Genomic DNA, 27,832 nt, shown 5'->3' with positions numbered 1-27,832 from the left:
TGAGAATGGTGAGTAGGTGTGAGGCTGAGTGTGCGAGGTGGAGCATCCCAAACGCTGATCATGAGCAACAGGAAGAAAGGAAGAGAGGAGGGGCAAGGCTTAGACAGCACTCCTGGTAGCCTTGGGAACTTGGGTGGTCTCTGCTTTTCAAGTCGGTGTTAGGAACCGTGGGGTCCTGGTGTCTGCCAACTACAAAAGGTAGGCCAACCCTCAGCATGGATGCCTGCACTGTGTGCCTGCTCCTGAAGTCGCCTTCAAGTATCACAGAACTCAGAAACACATCCAAATATGGACGTGTTTACATGGGAAAGCCAGTGTGTTTAAAATATTATTCAAGTCTCCAAGGATGGGAATTATTTCTGGAGAATTATATTTGTTGGTGGGAGCTATTTTAAATGGTTTTATGTATTTTCCCCCTGTAGTACATTAAAGTTTTTCATTTTCTTTCCTTTTGGATTTTAAAAATATCAACTAGCTCCACAAAAAAGTATTTCTTTTTATAGGACCCACCAAATAAAGTAAAGATTTTTAAAGTGATGGGAAAATACAGTCAAAGCCCAGAACTAGGTTCTGTCATCAGAACAGGACAACAATAATGGCCCTTTGCTGGGAGTGTTTGCTGGGCGTGGTGATGGAAGCCCTTCATCATCGTTGTCGTGATTGGGAGCCGGTGCTTTTAGTATAGCTACACAAGGCATCAAGAATATGGTTTTTTATCGCCAGGAAGCAAAGCCATTAGCCTGACACATGGTTGTTAGTTTTCATAATGGTTATTGAGTTACATGACAATTAGACATAAGTGGTATGGCATTGTAAATGACAGAAACAAACTTTACACAACCAAGCAGGGTTTTTGTTTTTGGTTTTGGTTTTGGTTTTTCGAGACAGGGTTTCTCTGTGTAGCCTTGGCCATCCTGGACTCACTTTGTAGACCAGGCTGGCCTCGAACTCACAGCGATCCGCCTGCCTCTGCCTCCGCTTCCCGAGTGCTGGGATTAAAGGCGTGCGCCACCACGCCCGGCTCTCCCAAGCAGGGTTTTTATAATTTCTCTATTCTCGTTTAATTACGCATTTCCCTGGGAGCGTGCAGTTTAATTACTGTTTAGTATACACGTATAGATGGATCAGCACAGTGGCTCTTTATGATGCTTATCCTGTCCCACAGCCCGGCTTTATCCTCAAACTGTCCTCCTCTCGTAGCAGCATGTAAAAGGGGCTAAGGTGGTCCTTATTCTCCAGGGAGCAAAAGAGTGCAGACTGGGGCTGCCATCTCTGAGCACTGGAGTCCCTAAGTCTGCTCTGAGGGGTAGAGATGTAATCTGTATCTTCATGACCCGTCACCCAGCAACAAGCTCAGACTCTCAGTATTAAAGAGACGGTTTAACATCAAATGGCCTGTTAATGATGTTTGTCTACTGACACAAGCACCTAAGCTCTAAAGAGTCACCAAGCGCTGGGGAGAACGCTCAGCAGGTGAAATCCTGGCTGTGCAAACATGGGAGCCTGTGATTGTATCCCCAGAATCCATGTAAAAGCCAGATGTCGCAGTACTTCCGTGGGGGGGGCGGGGTGGAGACAGGAGGCGCTCCAGGAGTTCATAGGCCAATAGCCTGGAGTACCCAGCAGCAAATGAAAAGAGCCTGCCTTGAGGAAGGTCGAAGGACCAACACCCAGGCTGCCCTCCAACTTCCACATGCACACACACCATGGCTCCTATGTGCGCACACATTCACACACACATACATGCGCACGCACACACAGCGAGGGGGGAAGGGGAGGGGCAGAGAGAATAAAATAAAATATCAAACAAAAGTGTGTTATCAGGGTGGCAGACTGGGCCTTTCAGACTTGGAAGGCTGAGACTCTAGAAACTCCTCTTAAGATGCACTGTGGTTACAATATCTACACCTTGTCTTTCTGTTTCACATGAAGTCTGTGGGGAGTTATTTAGGCTTGCTAGACATGGAAGCTCATAAAAGGAAGTATCGAGGAGCCGGGCGGTGGTGGCGCACGCCTTTAATCCCAGCACTCGGGAGACAGACAGGCGGATCACTGTGAGTTTGAGGCCAACCTGAGGTCAGCCTTTTAAGGCTTCAAGGCTACCAGGTTTCCTGCAACACATGTGACCTTGGTCATTGCTGTCCTGTCCCCTGTGAGATTGTTGTGGATCAGTCTCCTCTATTCCCAGTCATTACTCTCTGCTTTTTGGTTTGTTTGGGGTTTTTTTGTTGTTGTTGTCTTGTTTTTTGTTTGTTTGTCTTGAGACAGGGTTTCTCTGTGTAGCCTTGGCTGCCCTGGACTCCCTTTATAGAACAGGCTGGCCTCAAGGCATGCACCACCAATGCCCATTTTAAATGTGACTATTTTATTAGATGTTAATTTCAAATAAACCTGTTACTCATTGCTGCCACTGTCCTCTGGTCACTTGAGTGGAACACCTGAGAGTGATATTTTCTCTTTCGTATTGCCTTCCCCTTCCCCCAACACCGTAGTCATAGTCAGGGTCTGCTCTTCCTCTCGCTGCGGCGTGCCTTGTAGTTTTGGTCCTCACTGCCATGGACCCTACTTCACTGCTTCTTGTCCAGTCTTTCGGTTTTCTATCTGGTGTCTTGGCCTCGAGGCTGTCCCAAAGCTTCTTGCTCTGTCACAAGAAAACTCTCTAAGGCTCGATTCTAGCCCGTGCCTCTCTCTGTTCTGCACTACATCCCAATGACTAGCAGACTCTGTCACCATGGCTCCCAACGCTCTAGCTTGTGCATAGCCAGACTTCCCCATTCCCTACCCCTGCCGAACAGTCTGCCTCTGCTCCCCTTTTCCTTTCTCCACCCCACTCCTCCTGTTTCACTGAGGCAGCCCTTTCCCGTCATTTCCACCTGCCTTAACTCCTCCAGGCACAGCACACTGGCTAGGAGCATGGACTTTGGGAAGTCCCCCTGCCCAGAGTGCTGGTCCCAGAACTAGCAGTGTGGTCTTGGGCGTGATAAGAGCTCAAAACTCATACGGTTGCTCCAAGGATTACACGAGACCATTGTGGGGGGTGCCTGGCACACAGCAAGTGTTATCATCTTCCTCCCTCTTCCTCGCTGCCTACACAGGGCTGAACCCTGCCTCCTGCTCCAGGCTGGGGAGGGGGTGGCACTAGCAGGATACATGCAGGAAATCTGCTTGCCTCTGAGATTCACGTGGTGTTGTAGGGACTGGTCAGCCTTAGTAATTAAGCTCAGAGTGTATTGACGATGAAGAGATTCTTAACATACCATAACTTGCATAAAATGTAAGTTATCATTTTTAATACGATAATCACATTTCAATGACTGTAATGGTGAAGTTCCCTGCCCTTTCTTAAAAAGCCAAAATTTGATCCGGGTGTAGTGGTACACGCCTGTAATCCCAGCACTTGGGAGGCAGAGGCAGGTGGATCGCTATGAGTTCGAGGCCAGCCTGGTCCACAAAGTGAGTCTAGGACAGCCAAGGCTACACAGAGAAACCTTGTCTGGGGGGGGGGGGGGGGGAAGCCAAAATTTGGGGCTGGAGAGATGGCTCAGAGGTTAAAGAGCACTGGCTGTCCTTCTAAAGGTCCTGAGTTCAATTCCCAGCAAGCACATGGTGGCTCACAACCATCTATAATGTGATCTAATGCCCTCTCTGGAATGCAGGTTACATACAGGCAGAGCACTGTAAATAAAATTTTAAAATGTTAAAAAAAGACAAAAAGCTTCTCTCCTCCTTCTGTCAGTGCTGAGGCTGGATTTTGCCTGTGTGTCTCCGCACTGTGTTTTCTGCGTCCTGTCCACATGGCATTTACCTAGAGTGCTAAATCATAGCCTGAATAAGCAGCAGCTCTGTGCAGCTTGGCAAATTTGCATTGCTTCTTTCCTTCTTTCTTGTTCTTTTAAAATTTTTTAAAAGAGTTATTTATTTATTTATACATTTATGCACATGAGTGCTCTGTCTTCATGAATACCAGAAGAAGGCATAAGATCCTATTTCAGATGATTGTGAGCCACCATGTGGTTGCTGGGAATTGAATTCAGGACCTCAGGAAGAGCAGCTAGCGCTCTTAACTACTGAGCTATCTCTCCAGCCCCTCCACTCCCACCCCTTTTTCCTTTTGAACAGGGTTTTTCTGTGTTCAACAACTCACTCTATACACCAGGCTGGCCTAGAACTCAGAGATCTGCCTGCCTCCTGAGTGCTGAAATTAAAGGCTTCTTCTTTACTTTTATTTCTTTATTTTTTACTTTTGTTTGTTTGTGTGCTGGACTCATCTGTCACAGTGCTAGGCAAGCACTCTACTGTTGAGTGACATATAATTCACACACCTGCATCAGCATCTTCTAAAGGCTGTGTCTTTAACAAATGTACCTTAGTGGTCTTGTAGATGCACTAAAAAGTTTTTAGTCACTAGCTTAGATTCTGTTTTCTGGAGGGCTGGGAGACATCCTGTGCTTTGTGAGTATGTTTAGTTGATACGCTCTTGGCACCTTTGGGATCTCCTAGTGTCCATCCTGCCCCTGGCCTCCACTTAGACGTTACAGCTTCTGCCGCTTACAGCATTTTCTGCCACATTCTGTCTTACTGTCTGCGCTGCATCACCTGCCCCCAGCCCTCTATTGCACACTGCAGGAATTGAACAAGTGTCTGCTGAACAAATGATTATTAGGTGTTTCAGTTTTAAAGACCAGTTGAGCTAATTTATAGTTTAACCATTTCATCTAGAAACTCACCTAAGATGAGCTATGTTTAAGGGCTTAGACTTCAATTTCTATCACAGTCTATGCTGAGAGCTCACATGGTGCAATTGATTGCTCAGAGGAGAAGGGTTAGCTAGTCTGTGTTGGGGGTGGCTCCTGGGTGTGGCTTAGAGCTGCGGCAGGGGCTGTGCTTGGTGTGCAGCATGCTGCTTGGGCTAGCTGTTCTCCAGGCAAGACTGGTGCCAAATCAGCCTTTAAAAACTCTCTGTGAATAGCTATCACATACAGCCTTGCCTTGCCTTAGACTTCAGACAGGTTTTGTTTTAACAGCTCGTGTAAGGATCCAGGATATGTCACAGCGTCCATCATGGACCCCAGGTTACATGCCTTTCTCTAGAATAACACATTGGGAAATGTGACAAGACAAGCTTTTTTGCTTTGTGTTTTGACGACAGGTTCTCAGACTTTGTCAACCACTGTTGTCTTGAGACGGGGTCAGCAGGAACATTTAAGACTAAGACAGTGCAGATCAGCACTTGTCCAGATAGCCTGCAGTGTCTTAATCCTAAATGCTCTTGCTAAACCTTCTGTCAGAGGTCTAGGGGAGGGGATTGGGCAGAGGAGGGAGGGGATAACATTGAGGATGTAATCTGAATAAATTAAAAATTTTTTAAAAGATTAAGACACTTTTAAGGGAAAGTATTTGGGTACCAACTCTGACTCAGAATAACTGCATCTGTTTATAGTATGAATGCTAAAGCACCTTGGATGAGCTTTGATATCTTGAAACTATTGTAGAATTTTCAAAAATTATTCAAGTCAGAGAGTTTTTCTAATGCATACATAAATGAGAGCCCCACATATAAAAGTGTATGTGTGTTTTTCTCTTTCCTACCAGGTTTCTGTGATGGTGAAAATGATGGCCATGTGGAAGGTATGAACAGATGTTGGGGTAGGGTGTGTGTGTGTGTGTGTGTGTGTGTGTGTGTGTGTGTGTGTGTGTGTGTGTGTGTGTGATATTTCTGTAAAGGCTGTCAACTGTTACTTGGTTTACTTATCCTAGATGCTCTAAGAAAATTGGCTAGATGTGATCAAAGCCATGAGAAAGGAAATGTGACTAGATTACAATGATCTCTTATTACTCAAGTTCCCTCAGTACCACAGTCACAAGGTTGTGCAAGGAAGCAAAAGTTGTAACCACATAAAAATGTGAATTAGCTGAGCATTTAGGCAACTATTGCACTGCCTTCCCTCAGCACTGCCTGGGCCCATTTAGAAAGTCACCATGAGTAACTGATAGGTTTTAATAGCAGTGTAGGGCAGATAAAGCCCAGGGTTCACCAAATAAACCAGGCACCTTTGTGGGCTCCTGTAAGCCTCCATTTGGGAGGCAGAGGCAGGAGGATCAGCAGTTCAGGGATAGCCTTGGGTATACATAATACTTGAGACCAGCCTGAGATATATGAGATCCTATCTCAAAGAAAGGAAAGTAAGTGCAAATTTGTTATAAGGTAGAATTATACATGTTGCAGATACTGAGCTTCGTAAACCCAGTTAAAACCATGCTAGAGACCTGCTGAATTGACACTGAAGGCCATCAACAAACGGGAGCCTGTCCCTGTTCACTTAGTCATTCAGTCCCGGGCACTTTAGCTCTTTAGAAGCTTAGGTGTGATTTTCATAATCTGAAGCTGAGCAGCTATGTTAATTTGTGTGTCACAGAGACCAGGCTTGTGGAGGACATGGTCCCCAAGGGTCTTCTGCATGAGAAGCAGAACCCTCTCACATCACCCTCACGCTCCTTCTCTGAGCAAACCGTTTTAGGTGCTGAATAAAATCATAAAAACTTGAAACTGATTTGTCAGATCATTAAGGGGAGAAATAAAGAAGTAACCTCACGGCCATCTGCAGTTAATTCTTCAAAGAATTCCCAACAAAGCTGCATGTGGAAAGAAACTACAATGAACTCCTCAAAGGCACCTTGCTGTCACTGATCTCTTTTGATGCTCCCTTCTGGCCTTCATAGGACAGACACATGCAGGCAAAAACAGTCATGCACATAACATAATATAGTGAATAAAGAAAAAAGAATGTGTTAAAAATAAATATTTGCTAAAGAAATTCTGTTCACTGGGCAGGGCGCACATACCTATAATCCTTCCACACTAGAGACAAAGACTGGAGGATAGCTGCAAGTCTGAGGCCAGCCTGGGCTACATAGCAGGTTCCAGGACAGACGACTCTAAATGCTAAAAACCATTAAAGAAAAATGTTTTTCTTTTCTTTTCTTTTCTTTCTTTCTTCTTCTTCTTTTTTTTTTTTTTTTTTTTTTTTGAGATAGGGTCTGTCTGTGTAGCCTCAGCTGTCCTGGAACTTCCTATGTACAATAAGCTGGCCTCAAATTCACAGAGGTCCATCTCTAACTAACTCTTTAGTGGTGGGATTAAATGTTTGCAACCACCATACAACCCAGGCAGTTTTAAACAAAGCAGATTTATTTGGCCAAAAGTTGGCTGCACTCTAATTCTCATTCAGTGACTGTGGCTCTTCTCTTCTTCAGCAGCACCCTTCCGTGGCCCACTGAAGGAAGAGAATCTGTTAAATGTCCCAAAGCCACTGCCTAGACAACTGTGGGAGACCAAGGAGGTGGGTGACCGGTCCTCAGCTGTGCTTGTCATCCTGGCTGGCTGCCCCGCAGAGGCAGAAACCAGAACTGGGAAAAGGGAAGAGAGGGTTTGCCTGGACTGTGACAGGTGCTGGAGAGACAGAGTGGGGAATGCCATCCCAAAGTCAGTATGGTTGTGTTGGTGAATTACCACAGTGATCTGTGGCTTCCTCGCCCCCCTGCGACTGCTGCTTCTCAGGTGAAAGCTGTTTAGCTGCCCTGCCTTACAGGGTCCAAAGCTCGGAAACCTGGGCACGAAGGGGCCCTGCTTGGGAGCCCTTCTCCAGCCTCCGCTGAGAGCTGCTGTCAGTTGATCCTATCTGAAATCAAAGCCCTTTGACCTGAGCTCTCTGAGAGACAGCAGATGACTCATCTGTTTACTATGATTTCTTTGAGCTTTGAATGTTAGTATCTAAAAGCCTACTCTCTGGCCTCCACCTCACTTTGTCAACCTCGTCCACTGTGGAGAGGGAGGCTCCACAGTGCAGAAGCAGAGCTTGGCCTCATTCTGTAAAGAGCTGCCTTGTGAGAGTGGTCCCTCCTCCCAGCCCCTAGTGATGCTCCCATGCAGTGGGTTGTTTGGTCTCAGTCCTTAGCTGTCCTCTCCTCTCAGGATCCCATGGTCCTGCTCCTTTCCCCCCATCAAGTCTACAGAAAGTCTCTGCTAGCATTAGGGTGGTCTTGAAAGCGTTTTATAAAAGCCAAATGCATAGTTGATGTTTTTGATCTTTAGGGGCCTAAAAGAACAAAGCTTTAAAAGCTACATTTTTAAACAGTTCTCTGTCCTCTTGGCTGTAGAAGGTGGTTTTGGAAACCTTTTTCAAAAGACAGAAAATGAGTGTGTAGGAGTGCGCTCCTCCAACCCCAGAACCAGGAGCTGCTGTCTGGAGAAACAAGCTCATTGCCCTTGGTCCTGTGGCTGTGCAGTGCCCACCTCTGTCCCTCACCAACTTATATCCAGTTGGATTGTCCTTTTCCCTTAACAGTTGCTCCCTATTCCATTGCCCTGTTTGGCGGCTTCTTCTTCTTCTTCTTCTTCTTCTTCTTCTTCTTCTTCTTCTTCTTCTTCTTCTTCTTCTTCTTCTTCTCTCACCAATTAAAAAAATGTAAACATTGCATATGCAAAACATTTGCCTTTTTGAAAGAAATAACATTTACCTAGAAGACAAATTAATAAGGCATCAAGTTAAGAAAATGTGTTAATGTTATACTTATTTTGACTGAAAGTTTAAGAAATTTAAAATTCTTCAAAACCTAAATGGATACTTTGTGAAGATGCCCTTGGCCTGTTCTGTCTGTCGCTGGCTCTAACTGAGGGACCCAGATCCCCACTTTGCAAACACTTGAATTTAGCTGTACACTGAGTAAGCCCAGCTTTCTTTGTCTCTCCCTAGATCCAGTCCCTGTCTGGGCGCCCACGATCCTGTGATGTTGGGGGTGGTAGGTAAGTAATGCTCCTCCCACTGAAGGTTCTGGAATGTCTCTGCTCTGTCACAGAGCCAAGAAATGGAACTTGCTGTCCATGAACCCAGGGCGACTGCAGCTGTGTAAAAACAGCTGTTCTCTTTGTGTTCATATTTCACGTATTTGAGGCAGTTCCACTAGAAGACTGCCAAAAGCCAATACAGTCACCATAAATGCGTTTGAGAATAGCCCGGCTGACTCTGGGCGCGCAGAGCCTGCCTGGTAGAAGCAGAAGCGTGCACGTGTCAACTGCAGCCTGTGGCAGGCCATGGTATTGCTTGGCAGGAAAGGAAAACATTAGATAATTTGATTGTTTACATAGAAGTTGATTTTAAAAGTTCCGTGGATGCAGTGCCTCTGAGCTACACATGCAAAAAATGTTCAAAGCAGTAAATTTTATGCTATATACATTTTACTACAATTTTTAAAAATCAATAAATAAGATATGCAATTTAAAGTAAGTCTACTGCACTGTTGAGTAATTAATGTTCTTTTGTTTTGAGGCAAGAATCTCACTGTGTAACCCTGACTGGAACTCATTATGTAGACTAGGCTGGTCTTGAACTCTCTGAAATCATCCTGTATCTGCCTCTCAAGTGCTGAGATTAAAGGTGTGTGCCACCAACTCAGCTTAATAAATTGATTTTATAACATACAGATTTATTTCCTAAAAGATTTCAGATAGACTATAAAAACACATATAATATAAAAATTCTTATAAGCTGGATGCTATTAGTACATGCCTGTAATCCCAGTACTAAGGGAGGCAGAGGCAGATGAATCTTTGTGAGTTCGAGGCCAGCCTGGTCTACAGAGTGAGTTCCAGGACAGCCAGGGTTACACAGAGAAATCCTGTCTATAAAAACAAAATCTCACCTTATAGTACAAACAAACAAAAAACCTTATAGAACAAACAGATCTAAAAAGTTTGTGAGAAAGATGAGACTAAGGAAGAATAAGAGGCGGAAGGGATTGTGAAGCCTAGGTATTGACACACAGAAGGAGCCTGGTTTGGGTGACTCAATTGAGGACCCTTGGGCTGGACAGTGTCCTGAGAGAACACTGAGAACGCTGCATGGGGTTTGTCAAAGTGTCTCTCAGCAAAGTCCCACAGCCTGAGACCAGAGCCAACCCAGGAGCAGAAAGTCTTCCCAGGACCAAATCAATGCAGGTTGAAAACGAGACCTTTGCATGATCTAGCTTGACACAAACCCCCACTTCAGAGGCTCTATGGGTGAAGTAAATTAGCTCCAGGCCATTCCGAAATAGTATTTCCCAAAATCTCCTATGAGCTCACCGCAGTCCATCAGGGCACTGAGTGTCTACGGCTTGGAGGTACTTTTCTGGCCAGTTTATTATAAACTGTAAAGAATAGCTGAGCTGACTTCTTTAGAAAACCTGCTAGGGACATGACAGGACAAAGAAGACCAGCCCATCCAGAGATGCAGGACCTTCCTACAGATAGGGCCAATGTTTATAAGAACAAATTTGAGGGCTAGGATTGTAGCTTGGTTAGTAGAGTACTTGTGTGTCATGCCGAAAGCCATAGTTGTAGTCCCAGCCCTGCAGAAACTAGGCCTAGTGGTGCACATCCACAGTCCCAGGACGCAGGAGGGAGTGCAGAAGCCTCTGAAGTTCATGGTCATCCTCTGCCACACAGCAAGCTTGAGGCCAGCCTGGGATAATTTATACCCTTTCTTTAAAAACAAAAACAAAAACTGTGGGGGAGGGAGAACTAAAGATATGACCCTAAGGGGTAAGAACTTGCTGTGCAAAAATAAGGACCTGAGTTCAAATCCCTAGTATACATGTAAAAAACTGAGCATGGTTGTATGCACCTGTGACTCCAGTGCTGTGGGAGGAATGGAAACAGGAGAATCGCTGGGGCTCGCTGACCACCAGCCTTGTTCCAGGTTCAGTGAGAAACTGTCAAGGAAACAAGGCCGGGAATGATTTAAAGCAGGGCACCCAGCATCCTCCTCTAGCCTCTGTGTGTGCACCCACACACATACAATTAGTTAATTAATTAATTGAAAGCATATCTTGGCTGACACATCAAACAAATCAACGCTCAAGGCTCTCATGCCTTATATCGTAGAGCTAACTGCAGCCAGTTAGCACTGGAGAGCTCTGAAGCTAGTAACTGCTAGGTGAAGGAAATTGCCTTCCTGCTCTTACGCTAACCATAGCGTTCCGTCAGGTCGTGCAGATGGTTGTTGACTCTGGATTTTAAGGACCAGATCCAACAATAAACAGAACAGTCAGTCCTTGCTTGCAAATGCTGGTGTTCTTAAGTGAAGCAGATAGGGAGAGGAGCACAGTAGGGAGATGGGTGTTGATAGGGACCCAGAACAGCAAGCCCAAAGCCCCTGGTGAGCGTAAGGAAGCTGTGTGGTTGGATCACACTGAGACCTGATCCACAGGAGGGATTTGAACCAGGAAGAACAGTGCTTGCCTTACAGCAGACAAAGCAGGACTGGAGCAATCATAACAACATTCGAGAAGTGGCCATTTGTATTTCTATGAACTCCAGAGTTATTTTGCTGTCACGAATGAGCAGACTCACCTTGGTCATATCAGGGTCTTCCTCTTTGCTGGTGGCCTCAGCCCACCTGGCCATTGGTTTGTTTGTCTCTGCCTTCATCCCTAGCTGCTGACACAGGAAGCTCACCTGCTCCTGCCGTGAGCTACTCCACTGTCTCAGTTTTAGATTTTTGGTACTTGAACTCTGACTCTATAGCCAGTTCTGCGCGTCCAGCCTTCTGAAGGCTGAGATTTACATGCATGTTTCTATAGCCTTTCTTCCTGGCTCATCCACATGACCCCATCTACTGCCGGTTTTCTCCCTAGCCTCCATGGTGGCCTCTCCATGTTCCTGAGGCTATTAGAGAGCACACGCTAACTTCCTTCTGCTGCTGACACCCCCAGCCTCTCCTTCCTGATCCAGGTGCATCGCTTCCATTTCCTGCTCCCTCTCCCCCCACCTGCGCTGTCTTCTCCCCTCTGGCTCCCTGGATGGTCAGCCACAAAATATATGTATTGAAAAGTATTTTGCCTGCATGTATGTCTGTGTGCCATGTGTATGCCGTGTGTTGTAGGCCAGAAGAGGGCACCATATCCTCTGAAACTGGAGTTACAGATGATCTGAGCCTCCATGAATGCTGCTGAACCTGGGGCTTCTGGGCAACCAGTCCTCTTAACTCCTGAGACCTCTCTCCAGCTAGCTACGCTTTTTGAAACTAGCCCAGGTTCTGCTTCCACTGTTTCAGTATGACTGTCCTCCACACTGTGGGTTGCCTCCTCCAGGGCTTCCCTCAGCGAGGGACATCCCACTGCATGTCATCCTGTGCAGCCAAGCTGAGGGAGGATCCTATCTAAGATAGGATTTTTGATTTTTGTTCTTACCCATCTTCCTGCCCCTCCCTGTAGTCCATCATCGGCTCTAGTGTGGCCCCGTCTTAGTGACTGGCTTCCCCAGGCCAGGAGGCAGGAGTCATTCTCCAGTCTTGACACAGATGCCTCTGACATCCGTGCCCACGTCTCCGTTCCCAGGTTCTCATTCAGTGCACTCTCCAGTTGGATAACTCGGCAAGTTGCCCCTTTGCCTCCCAGCTCTGCCCACAACCCCCGTCCTAGGAAAAGTGGGTATACCTCGCCTTCCCCTTCCCTGGTGTCCTTGTTCTCAGCGCTATCCACCCTTGGGTGTTCTATGCCTGCTGCTCCAGTCCCATCTCCATCACTCCCCACCTTCCTGAACTTAGCCCTCAGTGGTCATCAGTCTTCACAGCCCCCAGACATACCTTCCATGCTCCCTTTTGCCCCTGCTTTGACCTCTGCCTGAAATGGTTTTCCTGCTTAGCTCACCTGAATTCTTTAGCTTTCAAACTTAGCTTCCAATGGCCTCCAGGAGGCCTCCTCCCATGTGCTGGCCACCCCTCCATTCTAGAGACCATCAGGCTCTGCTGTTGCAGAAGTGGGTGGGATCACTTCACAGGCCGCACTCCCCATGGCTGTCTCTTGCTCTGTCAGAGCTGCCTACAGACCCAGGCGCCAGTGGTCGCACCTGATTGTCCTCCACAATGCGTGCTGTGTTGAGTAAACCATTCCTTCTCCCTTCTCTGGCTCGTGTGGTTTTCTTCATCCATCTCTCTGTTGTCGGCCACACTGCTCTGTGGTGGATTAGGCTGGGCCACTGCAAGAGCCTTCCCATCTGTTCTGCTACCCCTCTTCCTGCTCCCATAAGCCCTCTTTCACACTGTACCACAGTAGCATCTCTAGCTGGCACTTGGCTCCCTCTCTCCTACGGTCCAAGACTTGACTCTTCCCACCAGCATCTTCCCCGTGTTTTCTCGCCCGTCTGCCGCTCCCACTTCACCTCTCAACACCTGCACTACCTGCACTGGCTCCGGCCACACCAGCATCATGAGGAGCCTGGTGTCATGTCCCTAGCAAAGTCTTCCTTACCACAACACTTCTTTGGCATCTGGTTTTGTGCCTCTTGGTTGTGTCCCCCTAGTCACTCCTAGCACAGCACGGCATGCTTCTTACTGTATTGCAGTTGCCTGCCTGGCCATTCTGGTGCTCCGTCTACAGACTCAAGAACATGATTCCTTCATAGAGGACTAAGAAGCCCTGGCCCTTAGAGGGCCTGGTCCCAAGCTACCAGAGCTCAATGGGCTGCAGGGACCCCAGTGCACATGTAGGTGGGATGGCCACATACCTGCCTCCCAGTGCAGTACAGGGCTGGGTAGGGAAAGGAAATATGGGCTAAGGATTGGGCTGCCTGTCCGAGGTATGCTAGTGCAGAGCCTCAAGAATTCTGAGACGTCTACGTTCTAAAGGTATGCTTTGTCAAGACACAAGGTTTTGTTCCTTTGATTTATAACTTTGGAAGATTAAAACAGGGGTTGGGGAGAAGATTCAGTGGGTAAGAGCTTTTGCCATGAAAGCTTAAGGATCTGAATTTAAGTTCCCAGCACCCTTGTAAAAAACTGGGTATGGCTGCACTCATGCCTATAACCCCACTGTTGTAGGGAGTGGAGGCAGGAGGATCACTAGGGCTTGCTGGCTTCCAGCCTAGTTCCAGGTCCAGTGAGAGACCCTGTCTCAAGAGAATAAAGTAGACAGTAATGGAGCAGGACACCTGACATCCTACCCTGGCCTCAGCATATATGCACCCCTCCCAACACACACAGATTACACAGATGCAATACTAACTTGCATTTGCAATTTGCATTCTTGCCCCAGGTGTGCGCATATCAAGGACAGACCCAACCATGAACATACACCTTCCTTGTTCGTCATTGTCCCTCGTGGGCCTCTCCTTGTGCCTGGCACACAATGACCAGTCAGTGGTTTTAGTAAATGAATGGCAGTGTGTTTCCTTGCTTTCAAGATCATGGAAACCTGGCTAGTGAGATGGTTCAGTAGTAAAGAGCACTTGCTGCTTGCTCTACACAGGACTTGATGGGTGGCCTACAACCACTTGTAACTGCAGTTCCAGGGGTCCAACACCCTTTCTTAGTTAGGGTTACCAGTGTTGTGATGAAACACCATGGCCAAAAGCAGCTTTAGGGGAGAAAGGTGTTTATTTTTCTCACAGTTTATAGCAGTTCATCTTCAAAAGTGGTGAGGACAGGAGCCATGGAGGCAGGTGCCGTGGAGGCAGGAACCATGGAGGCAGGACCGTGGAGGCAGGAGCCATGGAGGCAGGAGCCATGGCGGCAGGAACCATGGCGGCAGGACCATGGAGGCAGGAGCCATGGCGGCAGGAGCCATGGCGGCAGGACCATGGCGGCAGGAGCTGATGCAGAGGCTATTGTAGGACTGCTGCTTACTGGCTTGCTCCACATGGCTTTCTCAGCCTTATAGAACCCAGGGCCACTGGCCCAGGGGTGTCCCCATCCATAATGTGCTATGCCTCCCACATCAATTACTAATTAAGAAAAATGCCCTACAGGCCTGCCTGTAGCCAGATCTTATGGAGGCATTTTCCCAATTGAAGTTCCCACCTTTCAGGTGACTTTCTGTTGTTGTTTTGGTGTTTTCAAGACAAGGCTTCTCTGTGTAGCTCCAGCTGTCCTGGAACTCAGTTCAGCTGGTCTCAAACCCATAGAGATCCACCTACCTCTCCCTCCCAAGTGCTGGGGTTAAATACGTGCACCACCACTGCTCAGCCCTTTCAGATGACTTTAGCTTGTGTCAAGTTGCCATAAAACCATCTAGCACAACTCTCTTCAGGTCTCCAAGGACATTTGCATTCCTGTGAAGGCACAGATGCACACATACACACAACCCACATAAACAAATAAAAATAAAGTAAATATTTGAAAAGTGAAAATTGTTATGTTTTTAAAGATTATGAAATTGTAATTGAAACAATATACCCTGGAAGGTATCTAGTTACCCAAAGATACTTTGTGTGTGTGTATGTTTGGTAGCAAAAATAATTTGGAAAGCTAGCAAAAAGAATTCTAAACATGATGTAATATCTTATATTTTATGTAGTGACTTAGAATTTCCAAAGTACTTTTACATTCATAATCTAATCTGATCTGGAAAGTACCCCTGTAAGGTAAGCATAGGTGAAGTGATCTGTCTCATTTAATGAGTTAAGAAGTTGCATTCCAGAGTATGTTAAGCTGATAGATTGTATTCTTTTTTTTAATATGCCTTTATTTGTTTTTCCCTCATTTTTATTGCCTTTTTGAGATTTATACAGTATATTTTGATAATATTCACTCTCCCCAATTCCTTCCAGAACCATTCCCCTTTTCCTACCCACCACTTGTCAACTTGACTTTTTTCTTGTTTTTGTTTTTTGTTTTTTCAAGACAGGGTTTCTCTATGTAGCCCTGGCTGTCCTGGACTCACTTTGTAGAACCCAGCTGGCCTTAAACTAACAGAGATCCGCCTGCCTCTGCCTCCCAAGTGCTGGGACTAACGGTGTGCGCCACCACACCCGACCTACCGTATTCTTAGGAGAGGCAGTATCTGCCTTGGGCCTTCAATCAGTGACAACAAAGAGGCATCATATGTGTCCCGTTCTCTAACAGCCAAGGGCATTTAGAAAGTAACCCTTTCTCTTCTTTCAGTGCTTTTCCACATAATGGCCAAAACATAGGCCTCTCACCGTTCCTGGGGACCCTGAACACTGGAGGGTCACTACCAGATCTCACCAACCTCCACTACTCAGCGCCCACGCCGGCCTCCCTGGACACCAGTGACCACCTCTTTGGTAGCATGAGTGTGGGGAACAGTGTGGGCAACCTGCCAGCTGCTATGACTCACCTGGGCATAAGGAACTCCTCTGGTAAGTACGCCCACCTAGAAATGGCCTGGGCCGTGTCCCCTCATGTGTCTATCTGGGGCACCTTTGAATGAAAGTAACCACATCTCAGCAACATGTTGTAATATCCCTTGTGCTGGCTGGCATCTGCTCTGGGGGTCGCAGTTCTGCTGCACCCCATTCTTCACTGTCTCTACAAGCCCACAGGTGCAGAGAACTTGGGGAGCAACAGTTAGGAGTTGAGAAATAGGTGCCATCCCACGCATCTGAACAATGTCAGCAGTTCTTACCAGCATATGGTGATCTTTTTTCATTTAATCCATTTCCTTCGCTCCTCCCAGTTCTCTACATATTTCAGAAGGACACTATTTTAAATTTTAGAAAATTTACAATGGGCATAATAAAAATATTTATATTTAACGTGTGTAGATTAAGTAAAAATCTACAACAGTCTCTTAGCTCTGAGTTTCTTTGATTTATTTCACAACAGAAACTCTCAAACCCATGAAGAGTTCTAGACTCAGAGCCTGAGCAGTTCCCCTTTTAGATGAATTCTCAGGGATCAAATGCCCAGAGTCACTGAAACAAAGCATCATTCCCCATAGCTCCCTTGGGTCTTGAGGAAAATGGCACCTGGAGGCTTTCCCCTTTGCTTCCAGCTGAAAACCTGGGTTCAGTCATTGACTGTCATTTTATGCAGAACATCTGAGAGTGCCGTCTAGCGTTGCAGTGTCTGTGCACACCTTAAAATGTGTGGTACAGATGCTACAGAGATGGCTCAGGAGTTAAGAGCACTTGCTACTCTTTGCAGAGGACCCAGGTTCAATTCCCAGCACTCACATGATGGTTCGTAGTCACCATGACTCCAATTTCAAGGGATCTGATGCCCTCTTTTGGCTACCAGCACCAGGCATGTGCATAGTGCACATACATACCTGTAAACAAGCATTTATACACATAAAATTAAAACAATTATATATTATATACATTTTTTAAAAAGCTAAGGTAGGTCCATCACAAGTTCCAGACCAGCCTGGGTTAATTTTTTCTTAAAGCCTTCTTTCTGAATGAGGCTTTGTTTTCAATCTGAATTCCGACCGTTAGCTCCCTTACTACTTGAGCTCCCAGGATCTCATCTTTCCATGGATGGAGTGGTGGGATAACTCTAAGGATTTCACCGTGAACATCATTTCTAGCCTTAAAAATATTTTTTTCCTGTTGATGAGATGGCTCAGTGCATAAAAGCACCTGTTGCCAAGCCTGCAAGCTGAGCTCAGTCCCCAGAGCCCACATTCACCTTTAGTGAAGGGAAAGAGCCAATCCCACAGAGCTATGTGTGCCATAGCGTATGTGCCCTCCTCCCTCACATACACATCGTGCACGCTATTAGATAAAAATCTTGTGTTGGGTATGGTGGCCCACACCTGCTATCCGAGCAGTTGAAGTGGAGGCAGGAAAGTCAGGCGTTCAGGGTCTTCCTCTGCTACAAGTTGAGTTCCACTCTGGCCTGGCCTACGTGGTAGATGCCCTGTCTCCATTTTTAAAAATTAAATTAAATCATAATAATTTTGCCAGCTAAATGATTGGTTTTGTAGTTTCTTCATGTCTGTTTTTTAAAATTTTTTATTAATTTATTCTTGTTACATCTCAATGGTTATCATGTCTGTTATTTTTATCAAAGTTTTTGTCGTCTTTGGTTTTTGGTGTACATGTGCTCATGCAGGCACAGTGCACATGTGGAAGTCAGGGGGGCACTAGGTTTGACACCAGCTGCCTGTATCTAACGAGCCTTTTGGCTGGCTGGTTTTTGTTTTTTTGAGACAGTCTTATGTGGCTGTGGCTCGCCTCCAGCCAACAGGTGTTAGCACCTGGTTCTCGGGCCTCTGCCTCCCAAGTGCTGTCCTGACTTGTTTCTGATGTGGTGGTGTTGTTGGTGTTGGTGTTGGTGTTTAGCTCATGGTTCTAGAGACTGAACCCTGAGCCTCAGGGATTCCAGGTGAGTGCTCTGCCACTGAGCTACCTGTCCTGATCCCCACAAACAATTTTTTTTTCTGAGACAGGGTTTCTCTGTGTAGCCCTGGCTGTCCTGGACTCATCTTGTAGACCAGGCTGGCCTCGAACTCACAGCAAGCCACCTGCCTCTGCCTCCCAAGTGCTGGATGAAAGGCGTGTGCCACCACGCCTGGCTACAATTTTTTTTTAAATCAGCACAAACACTCATTTCTGCTTCTCAACTCTTAGCATAAGGGCAGTGGACGGAGCTAACCGAGGATGTGGCCTGTTGAGGTAAAGGCGGCGGCGACAGCAGCAGCAGCCTTCTTGTTCACAGAATGATGCTGTTCCACCCAGGGTTAAGCCAAGTGCCAAGGATCCAGCAGGGCACAGGACAGGGCTTCTAGCTTCCTGGAACACCTCTCTTGGCATCCTGTACTAAGGAGATACCATTCCCAGCTGGTCTTGTCCATGCTAAGATTCACATCCCTTTACCTCAGAGAAACAAGGGGCTAGCAGAAATGTCCTTTTGCCTGAGTTGGGAAACACTGTTAAGGGACAGTTTATAAAGAAGCCAGATTCAGAGTGGACTTTAAGGCTGAGGGGTGTAGGGAGGCAAGAAGTGTGTTCCCCAGGATTCAGAGGATGCAGGCCAGGTGAGGGCAGGTGAGCATAGAGGTTCTACATCTGCTGTGTGGCCCAAGGCACCTTCCCTGAGCTGAGCCTGAGCGCATCACTACCCTCCTGCTCCACCTTCCCCAGGGGTTGTTTTCTCAATCTTCTTCCTCTTTCGAGGCAGTAATTCTCTTCTCACTCAAGCTGGGTGCTCATCAGCAGCTGTCTGTCTAAGAATGGTGTCTCATTGGTGCACAGAGGCATTTCCAGTAGGAGAGCAGCCCAGAAACTCCTTCCCATGGGGTCATCACACAGCTAGTAGGAACCTTTATTCCTTAGGAAACAGAAGCTTTGATCCAAAATCATAACAAGAAACTTGTGGATTTGTTATCTTGCAGGTCTCCAGAGTTCTCGAAGTAACCCGTCCATCCAAGCCACACTCAATAAGATCACGCTGTCCTCGTCCCTCAACAGCCACCCACAGACGTCCACGGCCAGCGCATCGGCTCTTCACCCCTCGCTCCGTCTCTTCTCACTTAGCAACCCGTCTCTTTCCAGCACAAACCTGAGTGGCCCCTCCCGGCGCAGGCAGCCTCCCGTCAGCCCCCTCACACTCTCTCCTGGCCCTGAAGCCCATCAAGGTTTCAGCAGACAGCTCTCTGCAACCAGCCCCCTGAACCCCTATCCCGCCTCCCAGGTGAGAGAGACGTTTGCACCACCTAAATCCCACAGGCTGAGCACTAGATGGCCTTTCCTTCTTTGTCATCACCCTACGCATCCCTGAGATGCACTCACTTCTGTCCTCTTCCCAAAATAAGAGAGAAGGGCGTGCATGAGTCAGAATGCATTAATGATTTTCTAGTAGCAGGATTGCGATGTTTATTGCCCCTAAGCAAATATTAAACAACTTGTCGTCACTAACTCGTGACGTTGGGGCTGGGGAAAGGGGTGCAGAATGAAAGGCAGCTCAATTAAAATTGCAAACTATATTTAAAAGAAAAGAAATCAATCATTGACCTAATAACTACAGTAAGTCACGGAGGAAACTACCCCCCCCCCAAAAAAAACCACTTCGTGTCCTGACACTTGAAGATAGATTAACCTCTTCCCTCATTCCACTACATGCTTGGGAAACAGCACTCTCCTTATGTAAAGTACTGGCAGTATTGACAGTGGTAGCTCTGCAAAGGAGTCTGCTTAGAAAGGGGCACGTTTGGAAGGCCCAGCCCATTGTGGACGGAGAGGAATGTCACGTGGTCTGACTGACTTTGGTTTTCTGCTAACCTCTTAGGGCGGATCTCCCTAACTAATCACTAGTGACTACGTTTTGGCCCATTTGCCACACCCTAGATACATTCTAGCATCAGTGGCTACTCACTGCTTCACTTATGTGAGTAATGTTTTACAAGAAGGAGGTGGTAGGACACAAGGGAAGAAATGAGGTGACCTGGTGATTAGTCACTCTCCTCGCTCCTGCCAATGGGATACTGACAGTGTGAGCAAGTTCTTCTGGGGAAGATAAGAGGGCATTTGGTAATTTTAAAAAATGTTTTGCACCGGGCGTGGTGGCACTCGCCTTTAATCCCTGCACTCAGGAGGCAGAGGCAGGCGATTACTTGAGTTCGAGGCTAGCCTGGTCTACAAAGTGAGTCATCGACAGCCAAGGATACACAGAGAAAACCCTGTCTCAAAAAAAAAAAGAAAGAAAGAAAAACCACACACACACACAAAACAATGTTTTTGCTTTTAAATTTTTAACTGGATTCCTTTTAGTTTTTCTTTGTAAGATTATTTTATGAGCTATAAAAGCATTCTTTTTGTTTGTTTGTTTGTTTGTTTGCTTGTTTGTTTTGTTTTTTCGAGACAGGGCTTCTGTGTAGCCTTGACTGTCCTGAACTCACTTTGTAGACCTGGCTGTCCTTGAACTCACAGAGATCCACCTGCCTCTGCCTCCCGAGTGCTGGGATTAAAGGCGTGCGCCACCACTGCCCGGCTTATAAAAGTATTATTGCTTTCTAGATTCATTTTAAGGGTAGAGAACATGGACTATCTAATATTTATTGTTGTTATTATTTGTTTACTGTTTAGGTTTAGAAACTGCCTTACCCATGCACATAGTTTCAAAAAGCAAGTGGTTCTGAAGGGCTGGTTTTGAAATAACAGTTGTCTCCCCTAGCTGTTAACCACATTGTCCACTGCCTGAAGTTGGCTGTTTCCAACCGTTTAGTAATCTCTTTGGTATAAACATGTTATTTTGTTCGGGACTTTTGCTGTTAAGCATTATCTAATGACATCCTGCCATCCAAGATTGGCATTTAGTTTTCTCTCAACACTGCCACAGCCCCTTTCACACACACCTGCTCAGGCTGCACGTTGGCTGGCATTTCAGCCAGAGCAGTATGTGGTGTTTGTGCTTCTGTAGCTACAGTGATGTGGTCAGACTTGACCACATAGCACAGGGTGAAATGACAAAGCGAGCATTTTTTTTTTCTCCCAGATGTTAATGTCCTGCTCTTTGGTGTTGGTCTGGCTTTCTAGCTAAGCATTGCTAGTTCAGACCCAAACTCTTGGTGTTAGGATAAACTTAACACATTTCAAACAGATCCTCTGCAAGCCTTGGGGAAAGAGTTTAGGTGCTTCGCATGACTGTAAGATGTCATAATTCTACCTTCCATTTAGTTAATAGTTGGGCCGGATAGAGATATTTCTATCTGGGACTTTGAATATATTGACTGGCATATGCCAGTGGTAGGCCTAAGACTTGGCATGGCATCTCCTCCACTCCTCTGGAGGCCTGTAGGGTATTCCTTCCTGTCTCCAGTGTTGTGAAACTTTGAGATAATGTCACTTGGAATGAGTCTGGAGGTTTCTTATGTCTGGAAACTTATGTCCATCATTTCTGGGAATTTTAATTATTTCTTCAATGACATTTCCCTTGAGTTTTCTCAATTCTCTCAGGAAATCCTCTTGTACGAATGTTGAATACCATGAAAATTTCCTCTAATACTCTTATTTTCTTCTCTCAACTCCCATCCTCTCTCTCTCTCTCTCTCTGTCTCTCTGTCTCTCTGTCTCTCTGTCTCTGTCTCTCTCTCTGTCTGTCTCTCTCTCTGTCTGTCTGTCTCTGTCTGTGTCTGTGTCTGTCTCTCTCTCTCTCTCTCTCACTCGTATGTAGGCCTTAGCACACATACGGAGACCAGAGGACAACTTTTGGGAGTCGGTTGTCTCCTTTCACCGTGTGGGTCTGGGCAACCACTCTCAGATTGCTAGGCATCTTTACCTGCTGAGTCATTCTGCTAGCCCCTCATTTTCCTTTCTGGAAGATTCTTGCTCTATCTTCCAACTCTTGCTTTGATTTTTCTGCTTTTGATCCTCATTTGTGAGTTTCCAAAAGTTCTTCTCTTTCTTGTTTACTGAATGTTCTTCTAGTGTGTGTTATCATGCATAGTCCATGGGTACAGTGATTTTCCTCTCTTTGAGATTTCCTGGAAGTAGTTTCCTAACTTCTTTTATTTTTATAATGGAGTTTTTCTTTTGTTTTTGTTCTTCCCTCCCTCTTTTCTTTCTTTCCTTTTTTGTTTTTGTTTTTGGCCAGAGTCATACTATATGGCCCAGGCTGTATATAGAAATATATTCCAAATATTTTAATATGTATGTCTAAAGAGAAGGTTTTTTTAATTAAATAATCAAGTGAAAGGCTTTGTACATGCTAGATGAACTAGGTATACTACTGAGCTACATTTTTTTATTTTACTTATTTACTTATTTGTTTTTGTTTTTGTTTTGTTTTGAGACAGGCTTTCTCTGTGTAGCTCTGGCTGTCCTGGACTCAGTCCGTACGCCGCGCTGGCCTTCAGCTCAGAGATCTGCCTGCCTCTGCCCCGAGTACTGGGATTAAAAGTGTGCCCTCAACACAGCAGGCCAATTTAAACATTTTTAAAATAGCCTAAATGTTATAAAAGTACATTTATTTCCCCACTTCTTCCTTCCCAAGTTTCTGGTCTATGCCTGTTTGGGCCCTGTGGTCATGCTGGGTACTCTGCCCTCCTGGAGATGAGGTAGTGTGGCAGTCCTTGGCGCACTCCCTACATTGAAGAATAAGACATGGATCCCAACACTCGGGAGGTAGAGGCAGGTGGATGGCTGTGAGTTTAAGGGCAGCCTGGTCTACAGAGTGAGTCCAGGACAGCCAAGGCTGCACAGAGAAACCCAGCCATGAAAGAACAAGAACAACAAAAAGAACAAGACCTGGAATTGCTGACAGGCCACTCTAATAGTAGGAACTTGCTGAGTTCTGTGCCTCCCTCATGGCAGAAGCATCTCTCTCACTTCCATGGGAGCCTCTGTCAGAGGCTCTAGTACATTTGTTTAGAGACTCTCAGGCCGGTACAGAGTCTCTTGAGTGCTACTGTAGTTGTTTGATACTTGCTCTTGTGTCTAGACATCAGTTTTTGGGAGCCAAGTTGGAGGTAGATAGCTCACCTTTTCGCAAGCAGAGGCCTTACCTCTACTCTCCAGCCTCTACTCTCCTGGCCAGCATCAGGGAGGGCAGCTAGGTGCCCCCACAAACGCTGACCAACTCTTCTGGGTTAACTTCAACCCCTGATCCATCCTGTTCCCAAACCTGGAGATCTTTAGGGCTGTGGTCATATGACCCAGATGCCCTCTTGGCTCTCCTTGTTGATGACTTCACACTTGGCCTTCTCTGGTGGTTTACACATCCTTCTGCCATTTTGTTGCCATTTTCTTTTCCCCCATAATTGTTCTTCTCCTCTTGATATTGTTCATGGTTTGGTTTGGTTTATGTTCACTGTCGGTAGTGTTCTGGTAGAGTTTAGGATAGTAGTGTAGCCAAGTGCTCTTCAGTCTTCTGTCTCTCACTAGCAGTTGTAGCTTTAAAAACAAAACAAGACATTAGTGCACTGAGAATACAGAGGAAATTAGTTATATTCTTGTTTGGTCAAACAATAGACATGTCACTGATAGGAAATGCTTTCTGGGGTGTGAAGCTATGCTTCGAAGGAACAGAAGCAGGCATCTCAGCAGGGCAGGGGAAAGCTGGCTCTCCTCCCAACTGGACTTTCCTAATCCTCAGCCTGATCACTTGGAAGCTAATAAGCCACATGGTTTGTTTCACAGATGATGTCCTCAGAGCAGAGCCCACTTTCCTTCCTGCCTGCAGATGCTCAAGCCCAAGTGTCCCCACCGCCCCCTTATCCCACACCCCAGGAGCTGCCTCAACCACTCCTGCAGCAGCCTCGTGCCCAGGAGCCCCCTGCTCAGCAGCCCCAGGCAGCCCCCTCCTTGCCACAGTCAGATTTTCAACTCCTCGCTGCCCAGGTAAGTCCCTGTGGGCATGATGAGGTGGGAGTGCTTAGTTCATCTGAACTCGACCTCTAATAGTTACCTCCTTAATCTCAAAGGGCTCATCTCTGACCAACTTCTTCCCAGATGTGGGCTTTGACCAACAGCCCATGAGGCCCGGCCCTGCCTTCCCTCAACAGGTAAGCAATTGCCCGTGTCCCTACCTTCCTTGATGTATAAAATGCACCGTCAAGACTTTTCTGTGTATACCACCTCAGCGAAACAGGAAAGGCGCATGTCCCATGGCCGGGAAATCCTGGCATCTTCCCTTTCGCTCTGGACTGATGTGGCTGCCTTGTGTGTGCAGGTCTCAGCTGAGGGGCTGTCTGAGCCTTGTGTGTGCAGGTCTCAGCTGAGGGGCTGTCTGAGGCATGCATGCTGAGTCTTGATAGCACTCTAGTCCTAGAGTTAGGAAGATGAGTCAACAAAGCACAGATGTGAGTTCCATCCCCCAAAACCTACGTTTAAAAAGAAGTGGACACCAGGCATAGTGGTGCACACTTTTAATCCTGGCACTTGGGGTGTAGATGCAGGCAGCTTTATGTGAGTTTGTGGCCAGTTTTGGGTACCTAGCAAGTTCAGACCAGCCAGGGCTACATAATGAAACCACCTTTCAGAAAGGGGGAGGGGAAGCTGGAGAGATGGCGCAACAGGTAAGAGCACTTGCTGCTCTTCCAGAGGCCCCAGGTTTGTTCCCAGAACTGACATGACAGCTCATAACTTCCTGTAACTCAAGTTCTAGGGGATCTGGCATCCTCTTCTGGCCTCCTCAGACGCTGGGCATGCATATGGTACATATACATGTGTGCAGGCAGACACTTATACACATAAAAATAAATATTTTGAGAACAAAAGATAAAAGAAAGAAATTCCTGGTGTGATTGTGCACACTCATAGTCCTATCACTGGGACACCAAGGACAGATGATCCCTTGGGCTTTCTGGCCAGCTAGCCACACCAAGGCCAGTAAGAGACTTTGTCTTGAATATCAAAGGTATGGCATCTGAGGAATAACACCCAAGGTTGTTTTCTGGCCTCTAGTACACACACAGTACAGGTGTACACACACACACACACACATACACACACACACACACTGCCATGTTCACATCAACACACAGCGACCATAGCAGCTAACTCTATCTCCTATGTTGGTGAATCTGAAGGACAACAAGGCATACCTGGCCCCAGTAATAGAGTTAGAAAATAGTGTAGCACTGTGCCAGCTCAGGGCACAGCCTTCTAGGAGAGCTCAGCCCAGGGCTAGGATAGAGGAGGTTCCTTCCACAGAGCAATTTCATATGGCCACTTTATTTTGCTTGTGTGTGTGTGTGTGTGTGTGTGTGTGTGTGTGTGTGTATGTGTGAGTGTGTGTGTGTTGGTTTTTTTGGGTTTTGTTTTTGGTTTGTTTTTTTTTTTCCTCAAGACAGGGTTTCTCTTATAGTACTGGCTGTCCTGGCCTCACTTTTGTAGACCAGGCTGGTCTTGAACTCACAGAGATCTGCCTGCCTCTTCCTCCCTAGTGCTGGGATGACAGGCGTGCGCCACCATGCCTGGCTATGGCTTTTGTGTTTGTAATACCTCTGGATTTTAGTGTTTAGTAAGGATAAGTCAGGCTCCAGAATGAATTTAAAAGTGAAGGAAGGACTGACCCATCTCCGAAACTTGATAATAGTAAAACAAATAAAGGCAGCTATTGCCAAGTAGGCTTCAGTGGTGCCCTGTGGCAAGAGCAAGTGGTCCTCTCCTCCGGTGTTTTATTGCTCTTATTGTTTTGTATTTTGTGGTGCTGGGCAACAGACCCAGGGTCTACTACATGCCATGCCATCACTCTAACACTGAGCTACATCCAGCCCTACCTCACTGTTTATAAAGTATCCTCTCGGGCTAGGTGAGGATTGGCATTTCTCTCTAAAGCATTGGAGCCCTTTCTTTTGAGAAAAAAATTTTTGTTTGTTTGTTTGTTTTTGTTTTTTGAGACAGGGTTTCTCTGTGTAGCCTTGGCTGTCCTGGACTCACTTTGTAGACCAGGCTGGCCTCGAACTCACAGCGATCCGCCTGTCTCTGCCTCCCGAGTGCTGGGATTAAAGGAGTGCGCCACCACACCCGGCTCTTTTGAGAAATTTTTTAAAATGGTTTTAAAAATTACTTTCAACAAAGATTCCTGAATCAGACCCCAATTGTAAGCCGCACTCAGAGACTTTGCCCTAGAGAGACGCTGGTGTGAGTGAAGGGAAGGCTTTTCCTCTCTCTCACATCCTCGGAAGCCAGCAAGCCCACTGTTTCCCTGACCACAGAGGTGATCTCTGAGAGGTTCCCACAGGCCTTGGTGAGGCTGAGGAGCAGGGATCTCTGAGACTCGGAGTCTGAAACTATGGCCACTTCAGTCTCCTGCTCCACAGTCTTCTGCTCACAGCCAGTCAGCTATGGGGTCATGTAGCAGTGTGTGGGCGGAGAAAAGCCACCCACATTGTGGTCCTCACAGCTGCCTGAAGCCTGGGCGTGTTGTGCGTGTGTTCCCACACAGCATAGCCTGTGAGGATGCTAGCCGGAAGGGCCAAGCTGCTCTTGCCCACACCGCGGGAGCAGAGCTCCTGCCCTCAGTGTGGCTTTTGATGCTTCCAGGTGCCTTTGGTGCAGCAGAGCCACCGAGAACAGGACGCGTGTCACTTGAGACCAAATCTGTATTCCAACTGTGGGAACTTTCCGAACCCCATCCTGACAGGTGAGTGTGGGCCACCCCTCAGCTTCCTCATTGGTCTCATCTCAGTGTTTTTACCTCCGTGGGATAGGTTAAACCATACAGCATTACCTAAATGAAATCCCCTGACTCAGCCTGACTTTTAAGATGCAAGTATTAGTCTCGGGTGACATTCAAAAGGGAAAAGAACCTATAAAATGTCAGAGATTTAGCTAGGCGTGGCAGTACATATCTGTATGTATTCAAGCACCTGGCGAGCTGAGATGGAAAGACCCCTTGAGGCTGAGGCCAATCTAGGCTACACACATACTGAGACTCTGTCTAAGAAAAAACGTTGACTCCAGGGACAAGAGCTGGAGGCCTGGGAGTGGTCAGTACATGGGTGCTCACTGTCCTGTCTGGGAAGATGACAGGAGAGCGTGCTGGGAACTGTCGCTCTTTAGAAGCCTCAGTCTCCAGTCTCCAAATCTCCTCTCTGCCCCTTTTAGAAGAGACAAGCACCAGCCTGTTCAAAGGCCTTAGTGGGGGGCTGTCGGGCATGCCTGAGGTCAGCCTGGACATGGATACTCCGTTCCCACTGGAAGAGGAGCTGCAGATCGAACCCTTGAGCCTGGATGGACTCAGCATGTTAAGTGACTCCAGCATGGGCCTGCTGGACCCCTCTGTGGAGGAGACATTTCGAGCTGACCGGCTATGAGCGAAAGACTGTGGAAGAGGGGACGGAAGTGGCCAGAGCAAGCTAGAGTGGAGCCAGCAAACAGCATGATGCTTGTCACAAACATGGAGGGAGCCATGCCGCCCCAGCTCAGACGGCATGGCTTTTTAGACACAGCTGGACCCTGCCTCTCCGGCCTGTGGCTCCAGTTGCACTGCTGCGGGCTGGCTGTTCTGGAGCGGCTGGTGGCCAGGAAGCCCATTGTGTCACCCGTAATTCTTCTTATTGGCCACCAGGCAACGTGCAACTGCAGGAAATGGTGGGTAGCAGATAGCGCTCTCAGTACTCCAAACCTCAGATCCCAGGCAGCACTGAAGACTGGACCAGTGCAGGA

The 27,832-nt window shown here is 46.9% G+C and overlaps 1 protein-coding gene across 1 annotated transcript in view; it reads left to right on the top strand.

Annotated features, from left to right (window-relative positions):
• The window catches only part of Crtc3 (CREB regulated transcription coactivator 3), a 103,206-nt gene extending 75,640 nt beyond the window's left edge, over window positions 1–27,566 (top strand). The window contains exons 7-15 of the mRNA XM_051148817.1: window positions 5,593–5,628; window positions 7,255–7,340; window positions 8,754–8,803; window positions 15,918–16,135; window positions 19,117–19,415; window positions 23,858–24,058; window positions 24,142–24,222; window positions 26,708–26,807; window positions 27,272–27,566. Coding sequence (XP_051004774.1) covers window positions 5,593–5,628; window positions 7,255–7,340; window positions 8,754–8,803; window positions 15,918–16,135; window positions 19,117–19,415; window positions 23,858–24,058; window positions 24,142–24,222; window positions 26,708–26,807; window positions 27,272–27,480 — 1,280 coding nt within the window. The 3' untranslated portion in view covers window positions 27,481–27,566. The remainder of the gene's footprint in view (window positions 1–5,592; window positions 5,629–7,254; window positions 7,341–8,753; window positions 8,804–15,917; window positions 16,136–19,116; window positions 19,416–23,857; window positions 24,059–24,141; window positions 24,223–26,707; window positions 26,808–27,271) is intronic.
• Window positions 27,567–27,832: the final 266 nt, after the last annotated feature.

Source organism: Acomys russatus, chromosome 7, assembly GCF_903995435.1.
Source record: "Acomys russatus chromosome 7, mAcoRus1.1, whole genome shotgun sequence".
NCBI classification, from domain to species: Eukaryota; Metazoa; Chordata; class Mammalia; order Rodentia; family Muridae; genus Acomys; species Acomys russatus.
This window is presented reverse-complemented; position numbering and strand designations above follow the sequence as displayed.